Raw genomic sequence first — 15,491 nt, 5'->3', positions numbered from 1 at the left:
GGCACAAAGCTAAAATTTAAAAAAAAATTATACACAAAAAAGAAAGAAACCACAAAATTTGGAAAATAAAGATGAAAAGGAAAATGATTTCTACCCCAACTGTCCCGCCACAACCTCTGCTGACATTCTGGCATCTTTCCTTCTAGCTTTTCCAAAAGCTTTTTTTGGTACTTCTGACAAAATAGGATGAAAGAGGGCAGCCCAAGTCCTCCAGTAATAACCCCTTCCCCTCTCAGCCGAGCATTCCTCTCTAATCATACATTTCCGCCCCTGGGAGGACTGCCACTCTCCACTAATAGGCCCAGGGCCACTCTCTGCCCCATCACACGGCCCCTGCTGATTCTAAACAGTGGGCAGTACTATATCAGTGCATATTTTTCTTACTTTTAAACAATAGAAACAAAATTAATATTTAGCCCTACATCCTTTTCAAGAAATAAATGTATATACATATGCAATTCATATGCCTTCATTAAGAATATGAAAAATCTGAATGCAATTAAAGTATTTAAGGCCTTTATCTTTTTTAGAATAATTAAGGTGGATTAATTGGGTCATCATTCAGCTATAACTGGGACACGGGGATGGGAGACGGCAAAAACAAAACAAAACCATCAACTACAAAGAAACATGCTCCGGCTGGTGCTTTCTACCGGGTAAGTTGTTCCAGAAACGTTTTGTTTTACACTCTGTCTCTGGTTTGCCTGTTTGTTCCCCTACTTTGTTGTACTTTAAAACCCTGCGCATTGCCATAAAATGGACCTGGACAAGGAGGGAAGAGGTGAAGTTAAAACCTGACATTGACACAAGAATAACGAGCACCAGCCTAGCCCTCTCTGAAGGGATTACAGATGTCATCTTCAAACCTCAGTCCAAGACTCTGATTATAAAGTTAATGAAAACCAACAGGGAATTGCTAAGAGCCACACTTGCTGGTTTTAGGAAGGAATTGGTATAGCCTGGGAATATTCAAGCAGAATTATCCAATAACCTGAAACACCCAGGCCCTGCTGCTGCTGGAGGAGACCACATGCAAGCCAAAGAGGTGAGTGAGCAGGCATGCTCTAGTTCCACAGGCCAGCTAGCATTTAAGGAAGCACAGACACACCATAATCTAAAAATAAATACCCCTAGAATTACAGGCTTTTGGAAATTGAAAGGGATTTTGCCACAGAAGCCTCCCAAAAGCTAAAATTCAATTTTGTCATTGCAAAACCATTCCTGTTTTCTTTGCTAAGAAAATAGGTTCTCTAATAAATACACCTCAAAGAACTGTTAAAACAGAATATATATGTAAATAAATATATTCTTATCTACCCTACTCTACTGAGGGGAAGAAAACCAAAATCTGAGCTAATACTGAAATTATAAACAAAAAGGCCAATTTTAAAAATAGTATCTTATTTTTAGTATGTGAAATCTTTTTCGATAAAGTTTGATTTTAAGACAACTTTGGAAGTGATAATCACTAAAAATATTTAAATGACAACTGTAACTTTAACTTATAAAAAAACATATAAGCAGCCCTGTAGTCTTACCACCCAGGAGGCTCAGGGATAAGGGTCACTGTGAATTGGAGGCAAGTCTGGGCTACAATGTGAGATGTTTTAAAAAAATCTCTTCTATGAAATGGCCCTGATATAGCTGTCTCTTGTGAGGCTATTTCAGTGCCTGGCAAACACAGAAGTGGATGCTCACGTCAGCTATTGGATGGAACATGGGGCCCCCAATGGAGGAGCTAGAGAAAGTACCCAAGGAGCTAAAGGGGTCTGCAACCCTATAGGTGGAACAACAATATGAACTAACCAGTACCCCCGGAGCTCGTGTCTCTAGCTGCATACGTAGCAGAAGATGGCGTAGTCGGCCATCATTGGGAAGAGAGGCCCCTTGGTCTTGCAAACTTTATATGCCTCAGTACACGGGAACACCAGGGCCAAGAAGTGGGAGTTGGTGGGTAGGGGAGTGGGGGGAGGTATGGGGGACTTTTGGGATAGCATTGGAAATTTAAATGAAGAAAATACCTAATTAAAAAAAGAAAAATGAATAAAACATGAATATTGATACTGAAAAAAAATCTCTTCTAGTTTCTCCAAAACAAAGACATAAAGATATGCAAGTATATGTATTTATATATACATATATATCTATATCTATCTATCTATACACACACATATATACATATCCACACACACACTTTATCAGCCATGGGAAAGCAAAAGGTAAATGCTTAAGCATAGATGCAGCACACAGTCAATTGTCACACTGCTGCATCTGTCTGCACACACGTGTAAACAGGCTCACATTCTGTTCGTTCCTACATTACAGATTGTCCCCACTGCTTGTTAACACTGTAATGATCTCATTTGGTTTTGACATCAATATAACTTCTATGTTAATTTTTCCTCTCCATTTTTAGAGACAAGGTAATGACACTCTTAATCAGCCACCTATTTCCTACTGGTCGACCTCTAAAATTTCCAAATATTTTCCTAGTTTTTTCTTCCTCAAGCCCTAATTATTTTGTGAGGAAAATGTACATTTACCACCTGGACCCAAAGTAAGTCTTTCTTCTCTAATCTGGCTAATTCAAAGTGGCAGAATGGAACCTTTAACCCTTGACTCTTCTCTGGTTAGTTCATTCATGTGAGTTCTTTTGGTACCAGAGACTGACTGTAAGTTTCTGGTATGTTGTTCAGTTAAAGAACTACTCACTGATTAAAAAGTAATATAGCCTGTTATACATTTTATATATTTAACGTGTATGGGTGTTTGGTTAGCATTATGTCTGTGGACCTTGCTCATGTAGTGACCATGGAAGCCAGAAGGGAGTGCCAGATCCCCTGGGACTGGAGTTAAGTGGGTGGTTGTGAGCAGCCACACGGGTGCTAGTAATGGAGTTCTGGGCTTCTGGAAGAGCAGCCAGTGCTCTTAGCCACAGAACCATCTCTCCAGTCTTTTTGTTAATTATGTGTTTTTTCAAAGCTTTTTTTATTTCTTATTTATGTGTGTGCATGTCTTTGTATGCTATATACAGGTGGGTACCTGCAGAGGCCAAAAGTGGGTGTCAGATCTCCTGGTGCCAGAGTTACAGATTTTGAGCCACATGATGTGGGTACTGAGAATAGAATTTAGACCCTCTGGAAGAGTAGCAAATGACCTTAACCACTGAGCCACCATCCCTCCAGCCCCAAATAATGCCCCTTTAACAAAAAAGGAAGTACAGGCTATTTTCTGTCTCTTCATCCCAGTGCATTATGGTGATACACTCTTAATTCAGAAAACAGCTCGATAAACAAAAAAATATGCAAACTGGAGTCAAGCAAGTACACAAAAGGTAAGAAGCCACTAGTGATAGCTCACCCGGTCACAAGACTTTGAACTCAGAACCCTGCACTAGTGATAGCTCACCGGGTCAAAAGACTTTGAACGCAGAACCCTGCACTAGTGATAGCTCACCCGGTCACAAGACTTTGAACTCAGAACCCTGCACTAGTGATAGCTCACCCGGTCACAAGACTTTGAACTCAGAACCCTGCACTAGTGATAGCTCACCCGGTCACAAGACTTTGAACTCAGAACCCTGCACTAGTGATAGCTCACCCAGTCACAAGACTTTGAACCCAGAACCCTGCACTAGTGATAGCTCACCCAGTCACAAGACTTTGAACTCAGAACCCTGCACTAGTGATAGCTCACCCAGTCACAAGACTTTGAACTCAGAACCCTGCACTAGTGATAGCTCACCCAGTCACAAGACTTTGAACTCAGAACCCTGCACTAGTGATAGCTCACTGGGTCAAGAGACTTTGAACGCAGACCCCCGATGAGAGTACAGAAGAAATGCAGAATGAGCAGCAGCGAGGCAGACAAGGACTTTCCAATGCAGTTTTGCTTCTTAGCAATTTTCCACTTTCCTTAGCCCTCTGGAGGGTAAAGAGCGTGCTGAAATGTCCCACCCTTGAAGCATGCAACTTATACTTTGAGGCTACATAACTGACCCCTGATCTCAGGCAGCCATCTTGTTCCTGGTCCTTGGCACCCAAAGCACTTTAACCCAGATATTCATTATTATGAAAAAAGCTGAGGGTGACTCTTATGAAGATTCTTCTAGACACCAGTTGTCAGTATTCTTGAATAATCCATTCTCCAGGGCTCCCATTATAAACATGAGATCTAATGATATGAAATTTAGTTCCCAATGAAGTATTTCTTGGTTAGAATGTCTCTCTCAATATTATATATATATGTATATATATGTGCATGTATATGTATGTATATGCATATGCATATATATACATATATATATGAATTCTGTTGACACAGCATCACATATACCTTACACTAATCTCCAACTCACTATATAGAAAAGAACGACTTTTAAACTCCTGATCTTATTGCCTTTATCTTCCAAGTGCTAGTATTCAGGTTAGACCATCACATCTGGCTTTTTTTTTTTAATTATTTATATATTAGCATGCACATATGGGTGCACATGTTGATAGAGGTTAGAGATTGATGCCTGGGATTTTCCTCAGTCTTTCTCCTCTTCCTCCTCCTCCTCCTCTTCTCTGTCTTCTCCTTCTTTCTTTTTGGGTTTTTTTTTTTTTTTGAGGCAGTTTCTCACTGAGTCTGGCCTCTATCAGTGAGTCCCTGGGATCCTCTTTCTTCATACGCACACCCAGGACCCAGCGCTGGAATCACAGACACACGCTGATACACGACTTTTTATGTGAGTGCTAGCCATCTGAACTCAGGCGCTTCTTGTGCATGACAGACACTTTGCTGCACTCCCTCTTGTTGTCTGTTATGTGCCACCCCCACCCCCTTGTTTTTTGAGACACGTTCCTCCCACAAAAACCAGGATGGCCTGGAATGCGCTATTTGCCCAGGAGAGCATCAAACTTGCAATCTCCAATCCCTGCCTACTAAGTGTTGGAATTACAGGCATGTACTCTTGTCTGACTCTTGGCAATGTTCATGCTATCTCCAATGAAATCAGTTTTCTCTCAAATATGTTCTCTAGACTTGGAACAGAAATAGATATGTACTAATTAAACTAATTATTATCAAGGTAGAAACTCGCCAGTTCTTGGTGGTATGTGTTTTAATTTAAGACGAGCTTCATTAGGTGGCCCAGGCTGGTCTCAAACTTGAAATCCTCCTGCCTCTTCACCTCCTGAGTATTACCAGCATGTGCCACTATGCTTGGATTCCTGGCAATATTAAGCCCCACAAAAGTAGACAGTATGTGTATTTTTTTTTTTTTGCATACCACATTATAACTTGGGCTGTAGTTTCCAGCACTATTAGCAGCCTAACAAATACTAGGGGCTGTTAATCACTCCTAATATCTGTCTTAAACATATATGAAGATGGAGCTTTTTTTTTTCTGCTGACTCTGCTCCACTCCCCTTTCCAGTGCTGGAAAATGAACTCTGGCCTTGTGCATTCTAGATGCTGTCCCACTGAGCCACACTCTCACCTTTCATATGGCTTCCATCTTCACTCTGAGTGTCACTTCTCTAAAAGGCTGTTCCTGTCAGCAATGCGTAAGACACACTCTGTCCCTCACACAGTTCTGTTACCATGTTGTTAAGTGTCTTCACACCAGACTGATACCCAGAAATCATTCTATCTATTTATTACCGATTCTCCATTCTATTACCATTTATTACCTAGAACTTATGACATCCATAACTAGGCAGAGTTTCCTAAGTAAACAAGCCTCAGGCCAATGTGTCTTGCCTTTTTAACAGTCAGTTTATAATAACAAAGCCTTTCTCCTCGACATCTTCTCACTCCTAGGAGTGTCAAACAATGAAAAGTAGGATTAATGAAAGACTGCTTAAGTCTATGGATGCTAGAGAGGAACTCCTGTATTGTATGCCAGGATAAGCTGTCCAATCTGGCTGTCACCAGCGCTGACTCTTTCTATATCAGGGGCCAAGATAGTCAGCAGGAGGAAAATCTGCTTTTTATTACTTTCCTCCAGATAGGCGTTTCCTTTTTCTAACTTAAAATTCATTACATTCTTTTTCTGGAGTCTAGGCTATTACATAATCCCTCAAATGTCAACTCCTTGAAACTTGGCCCTTAATGTTACACGTCTTTCTCTCTCTTGTATTATTACAAAACATCTTAAATAGAAACAGAGCCACTAACATGCCTGCCCTAAGACACAGACCCTGGGCCTGCAACACGGGCTCTTATCACATCCTCCAATGAGACAATCACTGAGCAAGCTGCAACACTCTTCTACCTCCACCCCAACAACAGCACTGCCAGGGCAGAGACTGGAGGGGTCAGTGACCTGAAAAGCTTTGTACCAGAGGACACTGTCTTGGATGGGGTAATGAGAGGAGAAATGAGAGTGCCTGAACAGGACTACAAACCAGGCCTTCACTGAAACACAATTTAATAATTGTGCTCTCAGTTTCTGCTTCAGACCCTCTACAGACCCACAGTGGAAGCTTTTGTCCAGTACATTATCCAATGCCCTTTACATGGGAAGCCGGCACTATATGCTTCCCAGAACTTAGCACGAGGAGTGAGGCTCAATGTACAATCAAACTTGGAATTTCTCCTTTTATCAAACAGTGCAAACCATATGAAGCCAGAGATGTCTAAGAGATAGAAGGGCTACTGGAAATAACCAGCCCAGTGTGTTCCAAAGTGCTATAAAGAACGTTAAATAGCAAGCCTTTTGTTCTTTCCACAGCTGTTTTACTGAGATATAAATCACATCTTGTGAAGTTTACCCTTTTAAGGTGTATTAATTCAGTTATTTTCAGCATATTTGACTATATAACATTCCTATAAACCAAAAAGAAACTCTCACCCGGGAGTAATTTTCTAGTTTCTCAGCAAATGAATGTCTTTGTGAAAGGTCTCCATAGACCTTTTATTGTGAATTAATTCGATGGGCTACAACTGTAGTGTGCTTTATTCACCCACATCATACATACAAACATACACACATACATACATACATCTATCTTTTTCAAGACAGGGTTTCCTGGATGTCCTCCTGTCTGTAGCCTATGCTGACCTTGAATTCACAGAAATCCTCCTGCTTCTGCATCCTAAGTGCTGGGATTAAAGGCGTGCACCACCACAGCCTGGCCTACATTGTCTTATTTTTAATTGTCTTTCCTTTTCTGCTTCTCATTTTTTGTTTGTTTTTTTATTATTGAGACAGGGTATCACTCTGTGACCCAGGCTGGCCTGTGTATTGTGGCAATATTCCTGCCTTAGCCTTCCAGGAATTGCAGGTGTAAACCACTACACCTGGCTTGTCCAAATACATCTAAGAGCTAACCTTTTGGTGTCTGCTATTCTACATGCTATACATGGATACCTCAGTTAATCCTCTTAGTAAAATCTTGAACCAGAAGTACCCAACCTTCTTAAAGCTCTGACCGTTTAACACACCTCATGTGGTGGTGACCCTCCCTCAACCATAAATGCTTTCTTTGCTACTTCATGACTTAAATTTTGCTACTGTTATGAATCATAATCATCTCTGGGTCTTTGATGGTCTTAGGTGACACCTGTGAAAGGATCATCGGACCTCCCAAAAGGGGTGGCGTCCCACAAGTTGAGAACCATAGATGTAGACGGTACCATATATAAGAATGTGGATATTAAAGTAAAAAAAAAGATTAAGGCTAAGTAACTTACTGAAGTTTTCCTAAAAGCCCTACTCCACAACAGTGGGATAAGAAGGGGGTAACTAGTATTCTTTAGACATCTTTGGACTAACTAGAACACAGAGAGATAAGCTGGATTAGTCAAGAATTCACAGTATTCTTTCGTCCCTTTTCTATTGGTTTCCTTACTAGTTTATAGTTAAATTTAGAATTCAAATAATTAACTAATCCCAGGTTCCTGTCACAATCTTCTTCAAATGCCTTCCTTTAAAATAAATAAATAAATAAATAAATAAAGCATCAACCAAAACTCCTTAATTTTAACTTCTCAGGCTTTCTTGAAAACTTCCTTGAGACTGGGTATGTTTTTCCCCTGAGTGCCTCTCCCTGTAAGCAACACACTCCTCCGTTACTTTTGTTATAAAAATTCCATTCATCTTTCGATGGCTAGTATAGGTAGACACTCGGTTTTTCTCATCTTCTAGGTGAATGTCAACGTTCCTCTGTGCACATGCAGCCCCACCCGCATCTCTCCTCTGAACCTGTCTGCCTGAATTCAAACTGCTTAGCGCTCCTGTCTTCCACCACCTATCAGCCTGAGGTGTCCCGGGAAGCACGAGTTCGTGTCACATCCGAACGCTGAGCAAGCGCAGGAAGGACAATCCTAAGCGGTCAAGCTTTCCATCCATCTCTGGTGCAACTGCTTTAACAGAGCCCTAGAACACACCTCTCTCCCGAAGCCAAGCCGCCACGGGGTGATTTATCGATGTGTAGTCAACCCCCACCCCACCTTACCCCATCCCCCAGCCGGGTCTCAGACCCACGGTGCACCCGCCAGGCAACCTTGTGGACCCTATCAAAGTTCACCGCCACTCAGGCCAAGTCAGTCAAATTAACAAGTGACAACAACTGACTGGGCAGCAGCAGGGGAGCTGCACCTACGTATCCCTTCCGCCCAGCGGTGCTATCCGGAGCCCAGGCACCTCCCTGTTTTCTGACAGGGACCCTGGCCAGGGACCAGGGTCCGGCAGGGCAAGGGGCCCCTGTCTGGGAGGTGACAGAACAAGGCCTCGAACCCCAGTCACCACCCCAGGGTTCGCAAGATCTTCAGGGAGAAGAAGACGAGGGCGGAGAGCGGCCTCCGGGTCGGGCTCCAGCCCGGCGTTCCTGACCGCCGCCCGCGGGTCTGGGGGCACGCGCACCCCGCCCCCGGCTCCGCGCCATCTTGGAGCGCTGAGGCACTCCTCAGGACCGCCCCGATCGTGGCTCCCGCGGCTACTCACCCGCGCTGCCCGGGGCCAGGCCCCCCGTCACCTCCGCGACCCCCGCCGCGGCCAGCAGAAGTAGCAGCGCGCTGCGCGGGGAGGCCCGGACGCTCGCCATGTCCGGGCCGGGTGGGTCCGAAGCCGCGGGATGCTCGGACCCAGCCTGGCCGTAGCAACCCCTGGCACCAGGCCCCGCCCCCGGCGCCTTGGCTCTCTGGTGATTGGCTGCGGCTCGCTGAAGCCCCGCCCCGGCCGCTCAGAGTTTTCAAAACCTCCCGGGGGGCGGCAGCGCGCCCTGGACCCTGGCTCTTTGTTATGGGCCAGCTGTGTGTCGCCTTCGGACTCGGGCTCCCGGGCTGCGGTCTTCAAACGGGAAGTCAGAGGCTGGAGACCCCTGTGGAATGCCTCTGTCCCGTGTCGGGGCACATAGGGGGTGGGGAGCCCGCAGCTCAGGGGCGACTGGCCTGCCGAGATCACTCTGCAGGTCCGTCTGATTTGCAAGGGCTAAGTCAAAGCTGAACTGTAGGGCGTGCACCCCTAGTTGAATCCTCCAGAACACTCTTACTATCCTGTCCAAAGGCTGCCTCGACCTAAAGAAGGCGTGTTACCTGGCCTCCCCTCAAAGCCAAAGGGCTCTGCTGAGGGCACGGATTCACAGGCTGGCTTCGCTGTTAATACCTATTGCACTCAGAGAAAGGGTCAGGGCAGCCTGTATGACTAGACTTAGAGAGCCTTGAAATTCAGAATTGGTTCGAGAGGATTTGGAGATGAATCTTTGAGCAGCTACTCCGGAGAATGTTCCAGAGGACCTAGGAATCAAAGCGAATTCATTGTGGAGAAACGCCCCCCACCCCCCACCCCCCCCTTTTTCCTGGCTACCTGGCCCTTGAACAGATAGCTCGTCCAGTTTAGAGACTTGCTGTTCAGAAGTGAAGCCAATTGCTTATTTCCAGATTCCTCTATTCAGGTCACTAACAGCAGCTTTCTCCTGCGACAGATGGTAACTATGACTGTAATGAAAAGAACAAAGTCTTGACACCCTCCTCGAGTCCAGATTGTACACTACTCCCGACTAGCCCCGTGTCTGTGGGTGAGGACATTTTTACTTCTGAGCCTCCCCCCCACCCCAACCCTCATGCTGGCCTTCTTGATAAGATTAATGAACGTATTGTGTTTATTTACTTATTTTGAAGACAGGATCTCATACAGCTCAGGCTGACCTTGAGTTTACAATGAAGCCAAGGCTGGCCCTGATTTCCTGATCAAGCGCACAGGAACCCAGTCTCATATTGTATTTAGAATGTCTCAGACAGTGCTTGACCCAGTGAATAATTGAGATATCTGAACTCAGGCCATGGGGCTAACTGGCTGAACGTATTTCCCACTCTGCCCCTACTACTTTGTGCTTCTTCAAAACAACAGACTTTCTTTATTAAAAACACTGAGGACAAGCCGGGCGTGGTGGTGCATGCCTTTAATCCCAGCACTTGGGAGGCAGAGGCAGGTGAATTTCTGAGTTCAAGGCCAGCCTGGTCTACAAAGTGAGTTCCAGGACAGTCAGGGCTATACAGAGAAACCCTGTCAACAAAACAAAACACCACTGAGGACTGTATTACATCGTTTCTGCCCCACCCTCTTCCCTTATCAACTAAGGCTTTACTTTCTGGAACAGTTCTAGGCTCATAGCCCAGCTGAATGGACGGTACTAAAACATAAAGTGCCCCTCATATGCACAGCCTCTCTTACAACCAATGTCCACCACCTGGCACCTTTGTGACAATGGGCGTGCCCGAGCTGACACGCGGAGTCACTATTGGGAATGTGCTGTGACAAATGTATAGCGTTTATCTACCACTCTTCCTTTTAACTTTATTTAAAGTGTAGCTGTCAGGAAAAGTGTGTGGTTCACCTTGGAGCTCATACTATATTTCTGCCCTACAATGCTGGTGTGATCACGTGTCACTTAAAACGATCGATGCTTAGAGATCAATATGGTGCTTTTAGATAGACTTAATCACCAACTATTGGTTGTTCTGAAGCTCTTATTTTTTCAAATCCTATTTTTACTGATGACTCTTAAATGCTTTAACCTTCCTTGTAACCCATCACCCACCAGAGGTATTGGAAAAGAAAGGATACAGAGGAAGTGGACCTGTTTAGAAAGGTTCTTTGGAGCAACTCCCGTCTGTGTTGTCTAGGAATCGGCAGTTGAGTTCACAGGTTAGCAGGCAGCAATAGCTTGATCCACTCACAAACACTTCACAGATACACCAGCAGTCCAGTTTGGTAGAGCTGTGTCGGCAATTGCAGTGATAAGACCTAGCAGGGACAGTTGGGCCACAGCCTCTGCTGGAGTCAGCAGGAGGGACCAACAGGAACACCAGGAGAAGCTCTCAGCTGTGCCTCTCTCAGGGAGCCCCACAAGCATTGCACAGCTAGCTGTACCAGCAAGCCAAGCTCTGTCTCTGTCACTCTGTGGAATCTTATTTATACCCTCCAAACATCCCGTGTCCTCCACGTGGCCTTGCCTCACCACGGGCCTTGGAAGCGGCAAGAAGCTGCAGCACAGCACCAGAAGTTTTTTGGTGCATTTCTATGACATCCCAGCAAATGCAGCTCAGCTATGCAATGTAAGGTGGACCAATGCATGCGTGCTGTTAGCAATGAATCCTTCACCACGTGTCCTTTCATGTGCTTGACTTAGCAGAGCATCGTCTCTCCTGTGTCTGCTTCTCCAGTCTGCCTTAGACTTTCACACCTGTAGCCACTTCAGCTAAACCTCGGAACCAGGGGCCTCACCCGGTTCCCTCAGCGATAAGCAGGTGCTGTACCTCTGAGCTATATCCCCAGGCCCCTCCACAAATCTTTCGGTTGATGGTTTTGTGGTGTACTTTCCTATGACTTGATCCCTCCTTTTTATTTCCTTTTGAGATAGAGTCTTCCTATGTAGCTCAGGCTGGCATCAAACTTGAAATCCTGTCTTAGCTTCCAAAGTGTCCCACTGCCTTATACTTTTTAAGTATCGACGTTCCCTTTGTGTCTTTGCATGTCTCTATACCCCTCCTAATAATATGTATGCTTTCTCTATTAATATTCTTTATATATATTTATATATAAAATATATTTCTATTTTTATTCTTTATATATAATATATATTATATATAAATAACATTTGTTATTTTTTATAATGGCTATTTAATGTCCTTGTTTGATAACTCTGTCGTCTCTACATCTATTTGTATTGATTTTTCCAGTTTTGAGTAATATTTCCCCTTTTCTTCATATGGCAGATAACTTTTGATTGTATGATATATACATGAATTTTGTGTTTGGAGTGCAAATTGTGTGTGTGTGTATAATAAGCACTATTGCTCTGGTTTTCCTGGCATGTGGTTGTTACTTGAGGATTTCCTGAGATCACACATCTGTTTCAGCGATGTCACCACATTTTTCTTTTATATGATTAAATGTATGTATGACAAGTGCTTTAAAGTCCTAGTCTACTAATTCCAACATCTGGGTAATCTTGGCATGGATTTCTACTGACTGCTTTTAATCTTGATAATTGATTGTATTTTCTAATCTCTTCATGACTAATTCATTTTTACTTTACATGAGACCTAGGACAGGCTCCATAAAAGCCTACTTCCCACTCCTAGGACGTGGCTTGTCACTGCAACAGGAAAACTGGAAACTGTAGAAATAGAACCAAATGGGAGCCCAAAACCTATAAATAAGGTATAATTCATGAATTTAACATTCTGTACATTGGCAATGATAGTATAACTTGAAGTCAGATCAATAAAAATGATTAGGTCCCAAGAACAGGGGATGGAGAGAAGATGAGCAGGAAGGAAGTGGGTACAGTGTGTGATTGATGTGCGCAGTCTGATGTGTGCCTAGCTGGGTTCTGAGAGGGAGAAGAGAATCAGAGGGCAGAAAATGATATAGAGACCAGTACCTGACAACTTCCCAAATGGGTGGAAAGGACCCAGAAATCCGAGTCTACCCTAAGAAGGGAACATTCAAAGAAATTTCACCCTAGACATCGTCATCAAACTGATGGATAAGGATAAAATGACTTATACAAAGACAATAATCACACAGAGGGTAGCTGACACTTCTCCAAAAACAGCAGAGGCCACTCAGCCACCCCAGTTGCCGCACACTAGTCCATCATTCTGCCTTGCCTTGCCTGTTGATGTAGCTTCCTAGCTGACCTCTTTCACCCATTAGTCCCTACAGTCTTTTCAATAAAGCCATTATAGTGACCCTTTTAAGCAGCTCAGTTTATTATGCTGTAGGGCTTTCTAAAGGCTCCCACCCCACTCAGGAAACAAGGATCACATTTATTATAGTGTCTCTCTGGTTTTGCCTCCATAGCCTCTCCGACCACCTCATTTCTCACTGTCCCTTGGATGCAGTCACACACTCCAGCCACATCTCACTGTCCCTTGGATGCAGCCACACACTCCAGCCACATCCTACTCTTTGCCTTTGCTTAATCCTTCCATGCAACTCCGGCCTGGGTTCTTCACTCAATTCTCTCTCCCCTTTTCGGTGAAAGGAAATGGATTTATTTACAGTTTAGGCCAGAACTAGGGGACAGGAAAGGTCTTGGCTCTTCTCCACCATTCGAAGAACACCTCATGCCCTCTCTAACCTTTGTGTACACACACACACACACACACACACACACACACACACACACACTTCTTTCTTTTAAAAAGAAGAGCTGGAATGAAAGCCAGGGAACATACATACATAGATTTAGATTTAGCTGTGAGGCAATTATAAAAGCAATTTCGAGTGAGAAATCTTCCCTTGGAGTAGCTGTCCCTCCAGCGCTCCTCCCTTCCAGCTTAGGATTTCTTAGATTAACTTTAATTTCTTCAGGGTGCAGGTTATACTGTTACCGACTGAGGGGATTTGTGTGCATACCAATGGACCCGGCACAGAAGAATTCTGTGATCAGTCAGAAACAGCCCTTCACATCCTCATCAGAGTCCAATGATGTGATTCCTCCAGTGTGGGAGGAGAAGTTCAGAGGAGAAAAAGGGGTTGCTTGTGTGGGAGGCACTTGTGGGTCACAGGCCTTATTTCCCATGTGGAATCCAAGGAAGTAACAGAGCTTAAGACACTTCTCTCCACACAAGCACGTGAGGGCACTGAATAGATGCAGCCTCTAGCGTATGTCTTGTCTTACTCCCCAGAGAAAATGGGTGTTTTCTATGCCCTTCACAAAAGGCAACCTAAAAGTCTAGCAGGCTAAGGTCCTGGAAAGACCTACAGTTCAGAAGGAGGGGCAGCCTAAAGCTATTGTGCTCCTGGCCTGTACAACTGGAAGCCAGACGGGAATATAGGTGTCAACAGGGGCTAAAAACAACAGCTGAGGACCAGGTGTCCTCCCTTCTCTCAGGCCCAACTTCTGGCTTCGGATCTATAAATTTCTTTCAAAACTGGGTAAGACTCTTGCAAATGGCCTTGACTAAATTAAGATTTCCCTGAACTAAGGTCGAGTTTTAATCAATCAGTGGGAACGGGATGCGCAGGGGCCGTTGTTTATCCGTTAAAGATCAGAGCGTACTGACTAGACCTTGTTGCTAGGAAGCAGCTTCCCAGCCAGAGATGATATTTTCCAGTTGTGCATCATGCTTACTGTTAGTTTAAAAACTGGGAATGTGGCCTTGGAGAACCTTAGAAGGCCTGCCTGTTGCTTTGAAGCAGAACCAGCGTGACGGAGGCCTGTTGACACTTCTAGTGAACTCTCAGACAAGAAAAGTCTATCCCCCAAGGCATCCAACACCAACATGTTACAAAATTCATCGTTGTACTCTCCAACCTGAGATGCCCTCAACCTGAGTTGTCTGGACAACGTTCTGCCTGCCTCCAAGGAGCTCCACAAAGTCATGAGCCTGTGTGCCTTGGATTGACCCTGTTCTCTGTTCCTTTTGCTTATTCATTTTTATAACATTTAAATTTAAATTATTTCAGGGACTGGGGAAAGGGCTCAGTGGTCATGAGGATATACTGCTCTTGGAGAGGACCCAAGTTTAAACCTGGCACTCATACACAGGCTTCTGACAATTACCTGTAACTTCAGCTCCAGTCAGTTCCAACATCTGGGTAATCCTGGCAGTGATTTTCAGTGACTGCTTTTAATCTTGATAATTCATTGTATTTTCTAATCTCTTCATGACGAATACAATGCCCTCTTCTGGCACCTTGTGGGACCTGCTGCTCATAGCTCTCGTCTCCACATTTCTCCACATGTACATACACATAATTAAAAGTGCTTTGTTGTTGTTACTGTTTGCTTTGTTTTTGTTTTTATTTTGAGACGGAGTCTCACTACATGGTCCTGGCTATCCTGGAACTCATTATGTAGACCAGGCTGACCTCAAACTCACAGAGATCTGCCTGCTTCTGCCTCCTGAGTGCTGGGATCAAAGGTGTGCACCATTACACCCTGTAGCTGGTCTTGAGGGCTCTTCTTTTTCCACCCTGATCCACACCTTTTCTTCCACCCTTTCAATTGCCTAAGACTAGATAAGAGAGAGAAAAAGGATAGAGAGAA

General features: G+C 44.3%; 1 protein-coding gene across 2 annotated transcripts in view; it reads right to left on the bottom strand.

The window, feature by feature from the left end:
- Reck (reversion-inducing-cysteine-rich protein with kazal motifs) overlaps positions 1 to 9,117 on the bottom strand; it is a 69,286-nt gene extending 60,169 nt beyond the window's left edge. The window contains exon 1 of one of the 2 annotated variants that reach the window (XM_030253674.1): positions 8,933 to 9,117. Coding sequence is in view for 1 of the 2 variants with exons in the window: in NM_016678.2 (NP_057887.2) it covers positions 8,933 to 9,032 (100 nt within the window). In the remaining variant the exon portion in view is untranslated. The remainder of the gene's footprint in view (positions 1 to 8,932) is intronic. The other variant, NM_016678.2, reaches the window with a different exon arrangement.
- Positions 9,118 to 15,491: the final 6,374 nt, after the last annotated feature.

The sequence above is a fragment of the Mus musculus genome, chromosome 4, assembly GCF_000001635.26.
Source record: "Mus musculus strain C57BL/6J chromosome 4, GRCm38.p6 C57BL/6J".
NCBI classification, from domain to species: Eukaryota; Metazoa; Chordata; class Mammalia; order Rodentia; family Muridae; genus Mus; species Mus musculus.
The sequence above is the reverse complement of the archived record's forward strand: the minus strand, read 5'-3'. Positions and strand labels throughout refer to the sequence as shown.